The sequence below is a fragment of the Micropterus salmoides genome, unplaced genomic scaffold, assembly GCF_014851395.1.
Source record: "Micropterus salmoides isolate LMB-PRFRI ecotype aquatic unplaced genomic scaffold, ASM1485139v1 Ms_hic_scaffold_2, whole genome shotgun sequence".
Classification (NCBI taxonomy): Eukaryota; Metazoa; Chordata; class Actinopteri; order Centrarchiformes; family Centrarchidae; genus Micropterus; species Micropterus salmoides.
In genome coordinates, this window is record NW_024041150.1 from 15,946,901 (window position 1) to 15,965,275 (window position 18,375).

Consider the following 18,375-nt stretch of genomic DNA (forward strand, 5'->3'; position numbering starts at 1 on the left):
CTGACATACCAAGGGAAGGTAGTATTCCAGCTTACCGATACACTGAAGCACCTACCGTAGAAGGAATGGGTGAGTCCACAGCTAATTTTTGCCCACAACAGATTAATCCAGCTCTGCCCAGGACACTTCAGATCTTTTAAATTAACCCCTGCAAAATTGTCAACAGGAATCTCAACAGATAATTCCCTAGAAAACCACATTGACATTAGCAAACATGTTGAAAAACATGCACATTTATTTACAACCCATCATTACAAGCTTATTCCCATACATAGCCCTCACAGTAAATTAAAATCCAGGCACGTGACCAGGAATATCATTTTCCAAAATCACAGTGGAATGCAGTCATTCATTGTGCAGTAGTGTTGCAGGCTCATCCAGGTCCCTGCACTTTCCAGCAGTACACATCAGGGGGCACTGTCTGAAACAAATACAGCCTACATTCAAACATAATACCATTCATCTGCTGCTCTTACATGTTGGTTGCCTGCAAATAATATATGGCACATTGCCTTTGCCACAAACTGTCCCAGCATACTTTTAAATCAACATTTCTATTTCAGATGGGTTTTTGCCAATTTTTTAAAATGTAATATTTACGGAAGCTAACATTACCAGTAGCGTACAGTGTAATATGTGTGTGAGGAACAAAATAATACTTCATATTTGCCAAAAAAGCAAAAGTGGTATTTTATATTTTCCCTTTGGCACTTTGCTTTTCATATCAGGGCAGTAATAGAAACCAACAACACATATAAACAAAATAAAGATAAACAACACATGCTTGGTTTTGCCACAATATTATAAGTCTGTCCCAGTTCATGTCAAATTACTCTTGAAAAGGCGTTGTCCTGTCTTGGATGTTGAAAGCAGGCAGAAAGAACTTTGCAAAGTACCAAAACATGTATTCACAAAAATAGACATATCAAATAAAAAAAGGTGTAAAATTAAAATGCATTTTACAAACATTTGGCAGCTTTTCCTGCTTTCATCCACTGTGAATGTGTGCATACATTGAGGTACACAACAAACACTTCAATTTCTTAAGTGTGTGTGTGTGTGTGTGTGTGTGTGTGTGTGTGTGTGTGTGTGTGTGTGTTTCAACATTTATCTTCGCAACTTAGCAGCAGGAGCAGGGTATAGTGATTATTTATATACTGTATGCATATGTGTGTGACCGTAGGCGTGAATGTGAGGTTGGCGAGAAAGGGGGGCATGTGTGAACTAGAAGAGAGATGTATTGCATTAATTGATATGCTAATTTCCTGTATATTATTGACAATTTGAGTTTAAGGATTCTGAGTTTGTTTATATAAAGAAAACATTTGCATATTTATACACATTTACACACCGCCTAATCACTATTATGTATGGAGTCTTGCTTTGGCTGTATGAAGTCTTTAAATATTCCAAATGCTCTCAGTGTTTAAGGCAAATGCACGAGGACAATAAGACAAAATGGAGGTATGCATGTTGCCGGTGTGGCAAGACAAGAACAAGACCTGGTTTGGATCAGATCCCATACCGTGTTGTGTAAGGGAACTTAACACAGGCACGGTTACTGATACACTGAACACCATTAAAGCAAAACCCCAACCTCATTACGGAGGTATTGCAATCTGCTTTTCTGATGTACCAACTTTCGTTCAGCCTCGTCTACTTCTCCTGCATTTCCTGATTTCCTACTGAGCATGACCATGAGTGCTTTCGACATCCCCCGCAAAAAGGTATGCCAACTGCGTCCACCTGTTCGTTACAGCTGGTTAGAGCAACAGACACTGTGTTGCGCAAGATGAGCAAGGAATATCGTCTGAGATTTAACACTGTAGTAGCTGATCTGGAAATCTTGCAACATTGTCTTTGTTTGTAACAGTAATCCGGGGGAACAACACAGATCACCAAACATGAAAATCTCCGATAGATGTTTTGGATTAGATTTTTTCTTTGCCAATAATTTGTTCTATTGCACCATGTTCCCACACAATACAGACGATGCAGCGTTGTAGTCAAGGTGCAGATTTTTCAGAACTGGTTTTCTTGTTTGTGATCATACCTTGCTGGTGTATCTGCATTTGAACCACCTCTGAGACCAGAGCTGGCCAGTCTTGAAGTTTCACATGTTATTTTCCAGCTGCTTGCTAAACTATCTGGGCCTTGTGTATCAGGGTAGTGTGGGGGCTCGGCCGGGGCTTGGGTCTGAGCGTGCCATTAGTCTGCTGATAGCGTGTATTGTGAGCCTCGGACACCTGAGAGCTGTTGGTCTCGCTGTCTTGGTCATCAGGGTGCTCCTGACTGGCAGGACCCCCCAAGCCTTCATCCACTTCATCCTCGTCATCTGTTACTGGAGGGTAGCTGCAGCTCAGAGGAGAGTGTTGGTGAATCTTGGTGACACTTCCTGTCCGGGAACCCCCGTCTGTTGGGATGATGGCGCTGCCATTTAGCTGTCTTACTAATTCAGTGGGCTGTGCCACTGGGAAGACTGCTGGCGTGAGAGGACGGTGGAAACGCGTTTCCTGCTGTGAAGACAGAGCAGACACCCTTCTTAATTGCATCATCATCAGGTAAGTATGCAGAAGTTAATAACCTGAGTGAGATGCATTCCACTTGCACAGAAATACACAAGCACAAAGACACCCTTACCAAAGACATAGTGCTGTGTACATATGACTCCACTCTGAGACGGCTTTCCTCGTCTCTATCCAGAAGCCTGTCTCTCCCTCTCCGCGAGTTGTTGTACAGGACTGGTCTGCCCAGGCTGTCAAGCGCTCCCCCTCCAACCCGCCCACCTGAGATGGTAGATCTGCTGTCACGGCAATGAGCGTGCTCCTGTCAGAGTAGAAAAAGACACTTATCGGTTTTCAGGCATACACTGATTAGGTGCAGGCACTGTAATGTGAGTTCCTTCTTATGCACTTTTCCTTAATTTAAAGTCACTTTAGTGACGGAGATGTATTTATCTAAAGCAGGACAAGTCATACAAAGAACTTTATTTAATTCTATTGAATATTTTAAATACAGCAATAGCCCAACATTTTGGGAAATAATCTTATTTACTTTCTTGTAGAGAGATATATGAGTAGATTGATCCGACTCTTTAATCTGTATGCTAAATATAAAGTGTACAGCCATGCAGCTGTTAGCTTAGTCTAGCATAAAGAGTGGGTGGGGACAGCTACCCTGGTTCTGGCATGTAGCTGTTATAGTGCCAGACTATTTCTTGGCTGAGCGCAGTAACTTCCTGGTATCGATCTTTTAACTCGCAGCAAGAAAGCAAAATAATGTAACATTATGGTTTGATAATTATCATAGGGAAATCGATGTGTTCAATTAGTGCACTTCCAATTAATTGATTTTAATTTATTGGTAACGTATCATAAGGAGTCCTTCAGTTAGTGCACAGCAGGTCAGCTGCAGGCATGCTGATTTATATATCAAAATTTTTGAAAAATAATGTTGATATAAATCAATTATATCGAACGGGTCTCAAAATTCCTCTCATGGAATGACCTCCATATCAGTCTGGTTTTTCTCGGCGCGGATCACGGACTGTCTCTCAGACATATCTGCATGGATGAAGGCTTGCCACCTTCAACTAAACCTCTCTAAGACTGAACTCTTGGTCATTCCAGCCAAGCAATCGATCCACCATAACATCAAACTACAAATTGGCTCAACAAATATCAAACTATGTTAGTTGAGAAGATTGTAAGAGGTGCTGGTCATGGATTTTGTTACTGTTGGACAGAGCGAGGCTAGCTGTTTCCCCATTTCCATCTTTATGCTTAGCTACATCGCTATTAACACAAATTTACCAAATAGCCCTCTAATGAATTCAGCGTGAATTGCAAATTTTACAAATTGCCGCAACTTTTTGGCAAATTTTGCCTATCATCGTTTGCGTTTCCCGCAAAACATTGTTGTACGTCACCAAACTCACTTCCTTGTCTCGTTTAAAGGACGCAGCAGACATGTTTGATACCAACGTCTCACATTTACCTACAAAAATAATAGCAAGGGGCCGTGAAAAACCGTATCCACATCTTCTAAATTAAAGCACAGGTAAACTGTTTTGCAAAAGGTGCAGTATTTCACTATAGATTCAGATTCAACTATAATTTTAGAGTAAACAAAATAACTTCTACTTTTGCAGTTTTCAGTTATTCCCAAAATTCTATCGCAAAATGCCAAAGAACATTGCAACTTTCAAAATTACAAAAAAAGGTCAGCTAAACCCTGGAGGGACTGGCTAACTGGCCACTGGTTTTACTGGACAAACATGAGAGTGGAACCAATCTTCTCGTCTAACTCTCGGCTAAAAGGTACAAAAGCACATTTCCCCAAATGTCAAACTATTTCTTTAATCAGCCTCAGAATGGAGATGTTTTAAGGAAAAGCCATACTCTAGAAACAAAAAGTCCCAAGCAAAATAAGCATATAAGCAGCTCAAAGTTCTTCAACAATAAAATGTGTTATTATTAAAATCTGAGATGCACTACATTCAGATTTGAAATGTTGAAGCTCAGAACTTAGCCGCCTGGCATCTGGACAATAAAGCCTCAGTCCCCGGCCCTGGCCCTGCATGCAGAGTTAGATTGATATGTAGACTGACCCCGAGGGAAGACAGGCTGGTCCTTAGGGTTCCCTCCACCCGCAGAGGGATGTTTTCCTCGGTCTGTAATGACAAGAAACAGAGGGCTGAATTAGATGTGGGACTGAAGGTAAGCACCCACTCATACTTCTATACCCAAAATACTAAACCCTAAAGAAAAGTCTGTGCACCAAACATCAGGCCCACTTTGGATAGATAAACAACATCGGTGAAGCAATCACTGATGACAGAAAATCACTGATGACAGAAAATCATTTAACTGTCACAACTAAGTGACACTAGCGTATATGGAGCACAGTATTAGGTATTCATCTTTGCAAAAGTTCTAAATAAAAATCCTTGAATAAATGATTACGTGAAACATATGGGACCAGCATTCTACTGAGGTCGATCAGTGGTGTCAAAGTCTCACAGCCTGAATCAGGTCGCGCAAGACATAGGAGAAAACACCAGATGATGCTGAAGTAGGACAGTATGTTCAGTGTGAAAAGAATAATTCAGTAGCAGTACCGCTCCTCTGGTGTCTGTGCTGACGGAGTTCATTCTCCTGAAAGAAGCTTGCCTGGAGAGGGTGGTTATTTCCTCCCTTTGAGAAACAGAAGGCAGAGGGAAAAAAGGACAAAGATATTTAAATGGACGCTGTAAATTATGCATATTTTTAGTTATTATTTGAAGTTTTAATGTAGTTAATTCTGCATGTTTTTTATTTCTTATTTAGTTTTCATGCATATCTTTTTCTCACTGATGTTATCTTGCACATCCCGCACACATTTCATCAACTGAATTTGACAGTTTTGGCTCTCGTTCTACTTAGCACTAATCTACTGTTCTAACTGTCAGTTGTAATATGCTTAAAAGCCCTCATTGGCTCCGTTCTTAGTTCTTGTTATTGGATAAATCTTCCCTGCGGACATTATTAAAGATTCATCTCATCTTATCTCATCTTAATTAAACACCATGTTATCTCAGCATACTTCCTCTCAATCAGCTCCCTCTGCAATATCTTGTTCTTGTGTTTGTGATGGCAAGTGACGGTGATGACGACGATGAGCATCAAAATAAGCAGCCCACCGGCGATGCCCCCCACGATGATCATCATCGTGTTATCCGTCGTTTCCGGCTCCACTGGAGATTCTGTAAAGTATGGAGTCAGTAGGGAAGCAGGATTAGATAGATGTATGATTTATTCTCACGGTACATGTTATTATGACAAGTCTCAGTGTGTGATGTAGACGTTGCTGTCATCTACCTGTCACAACAACCTCCACCTCCACCTTGCCTTCTCCCACTTCATTCTTCGCCACACACTGGTAGGTGCCTCCATCTGACAATGTTAGGGGTCGCCCAAAAGCTAGTGTTCCATTAGAGTGGGGGATCACACCTTTCGGCAGCTCTCCACCCATTCTGCAAACAGAACAAAGCCCCAGCATTATCAATATTTTCTTTGGACCCGCTCCTTCACTAAGAGAAAAGGTGCAACGCCCTCCCCACAATATAACACTTTTGATTGATGCAATACATTTTGCCATTAACGACTATTTAATTCAAAGCATTGTATGTTAATGGGGTTATAATTTTCACACATCATACAATAGAGGTGGAATCAGCAATTTGTTTAATTGTGCGGCAAACTGTTATATGACTAAACACTGAATTTTCTGTCTATTTTTGAACCTGACACTTTATTTACACATTTTACTTTAATCAGTGGTGGAAAGTAACTTAGCAGATTTTCTCAAGTACTGTACTCTAGTACAAATTTTAGGTACTTGTACTTTACTCAAATATTTCCATTTGATGCTACTACATACATTACTCAGTTACAATTCAGTGGGAAATGTTGTTATTATTCTACTCCACTACATTTATTTGATAACTTTAGTTACTAGTAACTTTACAAATTCAAGTATTGCTGGCTGAATTGACAACTATTTAGATTTATTGTGCAAAAATGGCAAACATTTCATGGTTCCAGTTTTTTAAATATGAGGGTTTCCTGCATTTCCTTTTACTTATTTTAATCATTTTAGGTTATTTCTTACAGTTTTGAGGTTTGAACTACTGGTTGGACAAAACAAACACTGTGAAGGTGTCTCATTGGGCTGTTGTGACAGGCATTTCTCAATATTTCAATTAGTAGATTAATCCATAATGAAAATAACCATTAGTTGTAGTCCTATAAAACCAACCATAGCAGTATAATGCTGCTTACTAATTGAGTAATAATAATAATGTAATAAATAAAAATAAATCTGCCACAGGGGACATTTTTCTGCGCACATTGACTTTTAATAATTTAATACTAAAAAGTACTTTTTCCTGATTATACTTAAATACTTTTACTTAAGTAAGCTTTTAAATGCAGGACTTGTAACTTGTAATAGAGTTTTTCTACAGTGTGCTGTAGGTACTTAATATATAGTAAAATAAAGTATAAAGTATAAGTATAAATAAAGGCTCTAAATACATATTTCACAACTGACTGTATTTCTGCTTTCTGTGAAGAAAGCACTACCTCCGTGGATGTTGGTTAGCTCAGTTGGTAGAGCACACACTCCATGTACTAAGCAGTCCTGAGTCGCAGTGGCCCGGGGTTCCAGTCTGACCCATGGCCCTTTGTATGGATCACCCCCCCTATCTCTCTTCAGCTGCACTATCCGATTAAAGGCAAAAGGAAATAAACCATAACCTTGTCTGAACTCCTCTCCCCTCTAAATACACAGAGCCCTTATGAAGTTAAAACCTCTGTTGGTGGTGCAGCTTGCTTTGATCAGCCATGTTGCCTTTGACTACCCATTTCTGCTTTTCAAACTCACTGGAAACATAAAAACACATCACCCTTTGTGAGCGCTAACTATACATTTAAAAACTCTTCCATCACTTTTTGCTGGGTATTTACTTTTACAGAAAGTGAGAGAGAGTAACAAAATGTGCGTTTATTTCTATTAAACTATTAAAATGTCTCATTTCCCCAATTCTATGTTACAATAATCATCCGTGTCCATTGATTGTTTGGAAGCACCACGTAATTCCTGGCAGTGTGACTCAGGGAAAATGTTTTTGAAATTCTGATGAGCAACACTGTGCGGGGTGTTGCCTCAGTGTTGTTGTTGTGAACGCTTTTGATTTAATCCGTTTGAACAGACTTGACCTTAATGTCTGCCTGTTGCTGTGAACATTATCAACCTGTATTGCCCCAGAGTGTATTTTATAACTCTAAGAACATGTGCACTGAAGCTAACCTGGGTTTCAATTCACAGTGGCTACACTAACCGCTGTATTTCACACAGTGCACAGTTGTACTTTTTTCAGCGAGCTGGAAAGAGGAACCCTCTGTTTTCACATATGCAGTCGACACACCTCCACGATAACATCTCACACAAATCCACACATTCTGCTTCCTCTTCCTTCTCTCGCCGCCCCTTGGCTCACCCCAGCCCCTCTGCCTGTACCTGCTCCCGCTGGTTCACCTCTCTCCTTACTGGAGCTGCTCACCCCTTTCCCTTTTTCTTCTCAATCCCCCTCCCTCTCCCTCCTTCGTGTGAAACTGTCTCATCTGTCTGCTCTCTGCACAAGCCGCAACACGACACTGTGACACCAGCTATTACTTCACATGCCGCCTTTTACTGACAAAGCCAACAGGTTTACTCACTGCTGCAGCCGCCACACATTTGTGTGTGTGTGTGTGTGTGTGTGTGTGTGTTCATGCGAAATGTATGCCCAAGAAAGGAGAAGTTGATTGAAACTAGATATTTTGAATGCTAACTTGGTTCTGTGTGTGTGTGTGTGTGTGTGTGTGTGTGTGTGTGTGGGTGTGTGTGTGTGTGTACAAGCTCATTCATGAGTGTGTATGATTGTATGCATGCCTTGTGTCTCACAGAAACCCAAGGTGTGTTCCTATGACTAACAGCAGGTAATATGTAAGCCTACATCATCTGGCAAAAACAACTCAAATCAAACGAAACCTCATCAAACAGTTGACTTACATTTCTTAACATTTCAGAAGTACCTCCGTGTGTGAGGAATTTCTCCCCTTGGGGCTTAACTGTCACTTCTCTTAATAAGATGGGAGCCATTCCTTCTCCAGTCACCTTTTGTCGCTCCACATTTTTCGAATCAAACTCTACACCACACCCTGAGAATATTTTAATGCACTAAAGGAAATGGCGTTAAGATGACACCAGGTGACTCAAGCAGAATAAGCCAGTGATCTGAGTCAAACCCTCACTGGGGTTTAAAAGCTGGCCAGCAAGGTGCCGTATTTGAAATGACACACGCAACATTTGAAGCCGTGAATTTCCACTGAGGTGACAACGCCAGAGCCTGTTTGGTTCAGTCATGTGGAAAGAAGATCCACCACCACCACGCTGTAAAAAGTTATTTCTACTAGTGACCTGGCTACACTGAAAAGCAACTAGTACTGAAGAGTTTGTTGAAAGAATCTATTAGTTGTCATATTGTAGGACTTACTCACTCAAAATAACTTGAGAATTTAAGATACATTTGATAAACCTCAGATATTAAAGGCGACATTTGGAGGTTTCTTGTAAACAAACAAGTTTACAAGAGTTTTTCACTGAAATTCGGTGCGTGTATCTCTGAAGTCTAACAGTCATATTGAGTGAATTTTCTTCCCCATTAAACATTTACAAAGCAGATTTTCTGAATACTAAAAATTCATGTCCATGTGTCATGTTTATCTCCAGCCTGTGCCTTTTTTTGTGCAATTTTGCTATGTGTATGTTATGATAAAAGTACCTTTAACTTTGTGCATTGCTTACATCCAGATTTTCTTTCTACAAGTCTTTTTCACTGCGTTTCTTGCACATCACTACTGCCAACTGTCAGCAGAATACTGTTCGGTAGTGCAAAGATTCCAAAAGGTACCTTTAACGTTAACTTGAATTGCTTAAATCTACAGTATTTAAGCAAGTACTATTCAGATTATTTTTAGTTACATACATTTTCTTAATTTCAAATAACTTTCAGGAATGGTCACTTTTTTGATGTGATGAAATGCCTTGTGATTTTGATTGTGCTGCAAACTAACTTTCCCTACTGGAGCCAAATAAAGTATCTATCTATCCAATAAGCCAATTGCACACAAGTATTAGTAAGACAAATTAGAAATTATGAGGATGGTTGAGGAGTGAGGTGAATTTTTAAACCAGCCAGGTCTTTGGAGAATTTTAATCCAAATGCAATTATCGTCATCTCATGATTGTAAGTTTGATATGCTTCTGAATGTGGTAATTAGAAATGTTAAAATTACTTGATATGAAAAAGGCAAACCTCTCCATTTCAGTTAAGTTGAAGATAATTGCTAATTTCTCTAAACTGATTATGATCATTTACAGTGAATGCCAACATTTAATTGAATTACATGCTTTTTGGAGATTGTCACTTTGGTCTTAAGCACACAGTCACATTAAAGAAGAACATGAGTGGAGAAATAATCAAAGCATCCTAGTGATGTGGAAACAAAATTACTAGTTTAACTGCAGGAGTAAGTGTTGCTTCGGCCCTGAGAATGACCTGAGTGCAACCTCGCTGAACATCCAATTTGCTCTCTTGTAACTGGTGAAAATAATTGCCATAATTACTCTCGAAGTTATGAGAAAAGTAACAGTGACCAGACGCATCAGACAGTTAGTCACACGATTGCCAGACAGCCAGAGCGGCAGGCAGGCCCTACTGTACCTGAACCAGGTGAAACTCTGTGGTTTGGGGTTTCCTCCGCTGACGCACCTCAGGGCAGCATTCTCCAAACCCACGAACCAGTCTCTATTGAAGCCAGACACCTCTGCATGTGGAGGGACTGAAAACAATAAATTACCAGCTTTGTTCAGCTGAGGCAAGTGAGGAGTTTCACACTTCTTTTAAAACAAAAAAAGTAAAGATCAAAGAAAGCCAAGGCTTAATAATTAGGCTCTTAGCTAATGCAGTTATGAAGGATAACTTCCAATGAATGTAACAATTTACTAGAAATCAAATATACAATAACAAAGCTGAAGTTCAGTCGTAGCACCCACAATATCCTCTAACCACACAATGTTTACGTATTAGATCTTAAGAGAGGACTAATACTTTTCTCTGAATGTAGTATTGTAAAGACATTTAGGTACTGCAAGTACTGAGCAATACAAAGAGGAATGTGTAAAAGTGATACAGTAGCATATTTGTAAAGCCTCTTCCTGCTTTAACTTGATGCTCACGGTGCCAAAAACAGGAAGTAGAGCTATGAAAGTGCTACCAATGGTGAAACTTTTTTTTTAATGTATACTTGTTCTTTGCATGATTTGAATGCGTCCATGTTTTTGGCACCAGAGTGTGTTTTATGGATCAAGGGACCAATTCAAACCTGGATTTTCATAAAGTAACACTGCATGTGGATAATCCTGATGAACACTCACAGTGCACCACCAGGTTGTTCGTGATCCTGCGCGGGCCCGGTAAAGTCGGATGCCACACCAGACAATCCAGCTTCTTGCCGTTCATGCTCCTCAGGGGGTGCAGGGAGAAGTGCGAGGAGACCGCAATGTTGTCGGAGCGGTTGATGGACTTGCCGGGCAGCTCGGTGTCCCAGGACAGGCTGGGAGGCGGGCGGGCCACAGAGCGACAGGAAGCGGCCTGCCGGTAGCTCTGTCCCTCCACCAGAATCACAGGGTCCACGGAGGAGATAGGAATGGCTGGAGGGGGATTGTAACCATGTTTTATCAGAGTGAAGATAATGATGATAAATCGACAGACCTATCAGTTAGTGTTAAATTTTCACAAAGTTTTGCCCAAACTGTAACTTTGATTCTTGCTTATTTAGTCACACATAGCCTATTTAATGCTATAGACAGTTACTTACTTCTTAATTACTTCATTTAATACATCTTAATAAAGTTGTGAATTACCTCTATCTAAATAAAATTGAACTGAATTGATCTCAATTGTGCAGTTTTGACAAGAAAACCAAACAGTCTGTCATGCAGATTCCCTTTGGGACTGGAAAGACTTCTGCATTCATCAGTTTTCACCCTTGTAAAGCACTCAGCGGTAACAAAATTGGCCGAGCTAATCTTTATCTGAGCCACAAGGGAGGGACTTACTCCACACAATGAGTGACATCTCGAGGTCAAAGTTGCCTGAGGGGAAGGTGCTGATGTGGCAGATGTATTTGCCCTCATCAGAGACCTCTGTGCTGGCGATGATAAGTGACGAGTCCAAGGTGGGGTCGTCGCTTTTAAAGCGCACACGTCGAGCCCACGTCCCAAACGCTGCAAAGAGAGAGAGCCCGAAAAAAGGGGGCCAGAGTAAGGAAGAGAGAGAGAGAGATGTGGAGGGAGAGAGTTAAAGGACCACTGGAGGAAGAGTGTGACACAAAAACATTAAGTCCAGCAAGCCCAGAGAAGACCTCAGGTTTTCTTTTGTCACTCCCAGTTTCATACAGATGCCTGCACTCTTGCTTGAAATTAACATAAAGGTTTTAGCTCATGATTTTGATCCAGCATGTCTCACTCACATTTCTAACTCACCGTAAATTATCCAAAAGAAACCAAAAACAAACAGTGCAAAGAGTCTTGGCACTCAACTATTCCTGTGATATCACAGCAACAGTGTCTCTCACAGTTCTATGATAAGAAGACATTTCTCACTGTGAGGAAAGGAGAAGTTATTCAGCGAAGGCATTAAAGCATTTTTTTTTTTATTAGGTAGCAGAGGAAGTGACCATGACTTAAGCGAGTACTCCACTGGAGCTAGGCCACAGTGCCATCTGACCTGTCTGTCCATTAGTATGGTGTGCAGTGATTATCTGCTCCTTGGTGGCATCAGGTTTGTCCTTTAACCAGGTGACCTGCACCACCACATCGTCCCCACTTGGCTGGTAGCGACAGGGCAGGACGGTCTCCTCTTCTGCCAGGGAGCGTATGGGATTGTTTGGAGGGAGATCCACAAAGTCTCCCTTTATCACTGTAACTGAAGGAGAAGAAGGCCAGGTAGGTAAATACATCTAATGAGTGCTCAAGAAATACAAGAAATGTAGAGAGAAAGAAACACTATGCCTGATATTGATCTGTCGAAAGATCCTGCAATTGGCTGGTTAAATGAGGAATTATGTTTTAATGTGCAATCCATTGACACTGCGCTCAACACTAAATCTCTACCAGCTCTTGCAGAAAGAGCTGGTTTCCTTCTCCATCTCCTTTGCTGCACATGCCACTGAAGAATACATTATGTAAGTTTTTGTTCCTGGGTTTTTGTTCCTGGGTAGTAAGTGTTATTATTCCCCACAAACTTTGCTTTTGTGACCAGGACAGGGACATTTTGAAATTTACCATTTTCCAATGAGAAAACGGGCAAAAATTTCTACTTTCATTGAAATAAAGGCAAATAAAAGCAAGAAATGAATCCAAATTAACTTGTATTTATGCACCAATCTTGATCTTTGACTCAGCTTAGGGAAGAAGTCTTGAATGTACGTGAAGGCTGCGGACTCCTTATCTAGAGCTCTGACAAATTGTTTAATAAGGCACAGTTTGGTGTGCAGTGGTGGCATCAGCACCTTCTGGGGCTCCACCAGTGGCGCCCACTTGACATTGCTCCTCCCCACCAAGATCTCGGTCTGCTGTGGTAGTGCGCCTCGGGGTCCCTGCTGTCCCAAAGGCAAACATAGCAGGGAAACTTGGTAAAACCGCCTCAGAGACCCTTCAAGAATGCCACCATTTTGATGTCTCCTATGACCTCTCAGCTGTACTCTACTCTACATACTTCAAGGCGTCCAGCAAGGTTTCGATACTGTTGTACTCCTCTTTGAGGTGCACCGAGGGAGCCAGGGGAAGAGATGGGAACTTGTTGCCATTATGGAGCAGAACAGCTTTGAGGCTGGTGGATCCCAGGAAGGTTCTGATGCCACCACAAAATGGGCCTCATAAAACAATTTGTAAGAACCTTAGATAGGGAGTTGGCAGCCTACAAGTACCTTCCTAAGCTGTCTGAGGCAAAGATCTAGCCTGTGTATAAATAGCCTACTTGTTATTTTGGATCATTATGTTGTTTAATTCTGTCTTTCTGTGAAATGTAAATCCTCATTGGAAATAGGAAAATGTGAGGCATATGTAATTGGAAATAACACTTACTGCTCAGGGACAAAAATAAATACATTTTTTACATGGTGATATGGTCCAGCGTCTTTCATTTATTGTTGCTGACCTTTCAAGTTCAATAGCTGCAGGCTACTTGTCTATTACTATCTAGCCTTGGTAGAGTGAATAAAAAACAAGTCATCATCATTCTGGTCCTAGCTTCCTTCTTTGTCATTAAAACTAACCAGTTAACCAACTTCTGTTATTATCTTTTTATATACAGTCTATGGTTATTATGTAGCACAGCCATTAACTCAGCCAGTGAGGTTATTTGTTTGTAAAGCCTAAAAGAAGTGTTCTTACAGCTAAGAACTACTACATGAGGCCAAAGGGGTAAGCAAAAAGTTTTTTTCTCAACAGACATAAATAGCGCTACATTTACATTATTTTAAGACATTGGCTGCTTGTTTTTGATTTATAAATGATGAAGAATGTTATATTTGAATAAAGTAGGCTTGAAGTGAAAGACAATGCGGCTGTGATTATAAAAACCACTTAAGCTCACTGATGACTATGTTAAATATCATTTGTTTAATTTATACAAAAACCAAAGTATAAAAATACTAAGTTGTGGTTTTTATGGGGTGCTATGTGCTAGACTATTTGTTGGCTGGGTGCAGAGAGCTAAGCTAGCTGTTTCCCCCTATCTGTAATCTTTATGCTTATGCTAAGTGTCTGCTGGCCAGCAACAGACAAATTTGAGTGCGGTATTTTTCTTCTCATCTAACTCTCAGCAGGAAAGCGAATAAGCGTAATTCCCTAAATTTCAAACTATTCCTGTGTTTCTTAATGTTTGTGACTGGACCAAAGTTTCAGTCCAATTTTTTCTGAGCTCTAGCTGCACAGTGTTCTGGCCCTGGATTAAACAAATAAATAGATCGGGTGAAAATAACAGGGGCGATTATGAAAATACAAAGTGAAACTTCCATGACTGAAAGTCAAGAGGAGCCAGAGGAGCACACACAGGGTTTAAAGAGTGCTACACAGAGAGAAGTCAGAAAAGAGGGAGGAGAGCGAAAACAGGTTCTCTAGAGAGGAGCTAAGTACAAGTGAAGATATGTAGCTTAACTAGTTGCTCGAGATAAGCTTTCAAAGTAAACTTACAGTGGGATACCTCTGTCTGGACAGGGAGAGATGTCTGCACACAAGTGTGAATTGTGTGTCTCACGCTGTCAGACTGCAACACTAACTACACATGCTAGCACGAATCTGCTGCTGTCCTCCCTGTTTACAGACCAAATGTATTCATGTGTGTCCTCCAGCAGCCTCGTAAGTACACACACTTAGGGAATACACAGTCACAAGGTGTAGATCGCTACAAACATGTAATGGTTAATAAGAAGAGTTTGTTCAAGTCTCTCAGGGTTTCTCGTGTTTGCCTATTCCACGTAAAAGCCTGGACAGGCCATTCATCATTGCTGTGTATTATTATATTGCTGCTCTTGGCATCGTGTTGTGTCTCTGGTGATTGATTTACTTTCAGAAGGTGCAGTTTCCTTATGGCGACGACCCTGTTGAAATTGAAGGAAAACAGCTTGCGGGGAAAATGAATTACAGCAAATGGATTCCTCCCAAACACTAATGATAAATCAATTTAGGCCTTGTCAGTAAAGGATTCTTGAAGCATTCGTCTGTGATCACTTTTCTCTATTCTGTTACAAACAATACAGTTATTGTTCTGTAGCCAGGTTTTTAAAGATCACTTATAGTATCTGTTTTCACAAGTGCACTTTTCAGTTTCGCTATTGCAGCATCAACATCTAGTTTTGACTAGTATAATATCTAGAATTTGCACGTGTATGAAAGTGTCGAAATAGTCCAAGACACCATTCACTTTCAACTATTTGTGGCAGAAGTGTAACAAGAAAACTATACTAAGGGTCTGCAGACATGCTAGTGGCTCTGTGACACTGCACTTACAGGCACAGCAGTGCTTTGAGATGTTTAGCAGGTTCAATGTTCACCATGTTCCCCATCTTAGTTTAGCATGTTAGCACACTCCCTAATTAGCACTAAACACAGCTAAATCCAACTGAGGTTGATTTCATTCGTTTTGCAGGTATTTGACAGACAAAATAGAAAAATGTCAAGTTAATGTCAAGCATTAATTGCTGTTAAACTTCAATTAAAAGCCTAGCCCCAATTAGAAGCATGTCTCTTTTACTGGCGGAGTGTGGTCACATGTTTTGATAAAAAAAACACATGTCTCAATTAGATGCCTGGCTTGGTGTTTATAAAAGTTCTCTGGATGTATAAAACCTCTTCAAGCTCACCGTGTCACCCGCTCACCAAGCTAGTTCTATGCTGCTTGGATCGTGTGTGTGTACAAATATAAATGTTAAAGCTTTTGTCCACATGGACATGCTGCACATTGTAAGATTGGGTAGATTCTCCACAATTCAATCGTTCATTTTACAGAAACAATTCAGATTTACCAGTATGGTAAACAAGAAAGACAAAAGTGAGGCTTTTTCCCCCATCTTTCTTGTTTACCATACCGGTAAATCTGAATTGTTTCTGTAAAATGACCATTGAATTGTGGAGGTGCTGATTGAATACCTGATCCTGAGAATCTGTTCAGGTACGTCAGTAGGTTGGATGTGATTCATGCATTTACCATCAGACGTGATGAGTGTACTCTGCTGCAGACAGGTGTGTTTTTCCATGATTGTGTGTGTTTGTTACCCTGAAGTCTAAGCTTACTGTGGAATCAGCCTGTGCTGCATTACTGGCATAACACAGAGTATCCTGCCTTTCTGTTGATTTGTTTATTTGTTAGGATCCCCCTTAGCTGTGCCTAAAGGCACATCTAGTCTTCCTGAGTTCCACATCATATAACATTTTAAAAATGTTTTTTTAATGCCACACTCATATTATTATTGTATACGAAGAAACGCATTTTAATACATTGTGTCGTACTGTGTAATACTTTTGGAGGCTTACATGCATAGACCTACAGCATCACATGTACACACACATTTAGGCTTAAGCAACACACAGAGAGAAACACGCACACACATACACACACACTCACTAGGAGGGTCCACATAGTTCCTCTGAATGAGACAGAAGGAGGGGAACTGATCAACAGCAACCTGTTTTTCCTGAAATATCAGACAGCGCCACAAGTGTTTTTCTTCAACAGCACTGTTCCACCTAAATCCTTGAGATTAGCTGGTCACATGCCCAGAGTGTACAGAACTTGTGAATATGCACGAGATATGCTTTCATAATCAAGAAAACTAAAGGTCACGTCTACAGAAGTATTTTCTTTTAATACCATATTTTAAATACCTACATTGGTGGTTCTTCCAAATATTACCACACAGGTATTATGAGCAGGCCTACTGGACAGTATACGAGTATTATAGGATTAATACTATATATAGGAGATACACAGGAAATTACCTACAATAGCATCACTACATACTCAGAGAGTACTGCAGGCACATTACGGGCCTGAGAGAACATCATATCTGACATCAGGCAAGATAAAGATCCAACATACCGTAAGGAATACCATATTTTTGCACAATATCACTTTGATCACTTCGGACAGACTCGGTGCAAAAGCCTTCTTACCAAAGATCCAGAGGACACAGAGACACAGACAAAGTCTTTTCAGCAGAGATGTCATTCTCCTCGGCAGTTGCTGTTAACTGTGCACAAGTTGGGACACTTTCAGTGCTGGAATAAAGCTCATCAGTCCAGGTAACAGTATCCTAAATGAAGGGCGTGCGTTAAGCACTGAGGTGGATTCATCCCTCGTCCTGCTGGATCACCCTTGATGGCGTTTCTTTTATCTTTTTTCTTTTTAGATCCAGATCCCTTCCAAAGTTGTAGTTGTATAAACTCAGTCCTTGTGAAAAGTGTAAATCCTCTCAGCTCGGTTGTGTGATGGTTTGTCAGGCACACGCCATCATGTTTGCTCTTCAGAAAAAAGAAGGCGCAGCTTTACCTGTTTAGGATACACCTGTTTGTGCTAGACCTATCTCTCTCTCTCATACACACACACACCTACCCACACGCACATTTGTTGCAAAAGTCACCTTTCCGGTTTGGTTAGGGCAACATGACAGTTATTTTCTCGTCTTTACTTGCTCTGCTCAGAGGAGAGGCAGGTGGAGATCCAGTTTAAACTGCGTCCAAATGACGCAGACTGAATGTTATAATGGGTTACTCTACTAGGCTGGATCATAAACAAAAGGTGCCTCCTCCCATAGCAAACAAATTGATCCTTTAATTTTAAAAGGGATGATCACAATTAGTAGCAAAGATGCGCACCACAGAGACACTATGAATATTTTCATAACCTATATCAAAGGAATAAACCAATCTGCCCACTTTTGGTACATTCTATTTTAAAATACTAATATTTTCATAAATCATATTCATAAATAAACAGCACATCATACTATGTGTTTTTCCTTTCACATTGTAATCTTCTTCTCTTTTACTGGTGTGACAGATCAAATCATTTAAGACTTATATATGTTTTGACCAACTTCATACAAACAGTTCTTCTTTTTGTGTTTGTTTACCTTATGACAACTAGAAATTTACAACTCCATATTCAAGCATAATATCTAGAAGACAAGGCTGGCCTTATTCAACACTCCAATTTAAATAAAGACA

The 18,375-nt window shown here is 40.4% G+C and overlaps 1 protein-coding gene across 1 annotated transcript; it reads right to left on the bottom strand.

Annotated features, from left to right (window-relative positions):
- Positions 1 to 199: 199 nt before the first annotated feature.
- nectin4a (nectin cell adhesion molecule 4a) lies at positions 200 to 18,257 on the bottom strand. The gene is made up of 11 exons (XM_038731343.1): positions 17,323 to 18,257; positions 12,377 to 12,574; positions 11,707 to 11,874; positions 11,023 to 11,298; positions 10,310 to 10,427; positions 5,859 to 6,013; positions 5,584 to 5,743; positions 5,120 to 5,195; positions 4,610 to 4,672; positions 2,641 to 2,826; positions 200 to 2,516 (listed from the first exon to the last, which is right to left on the bottom strand). The coding sequence occupies exons 1-11, from the start codon at positions 17,375 to 17,377 to the stop codon at positions 2,139 to 2,141; spliced, it is 1,833 nt and encodes a 610-aa protein (XP_038587271.1). The 5' UTR covers positions 17,378 to 18,257; the 3' UTR covers positions 200 to 2,138.
- Positions 18,258 to 18,375: the final 118 nt, after the last annotated feature.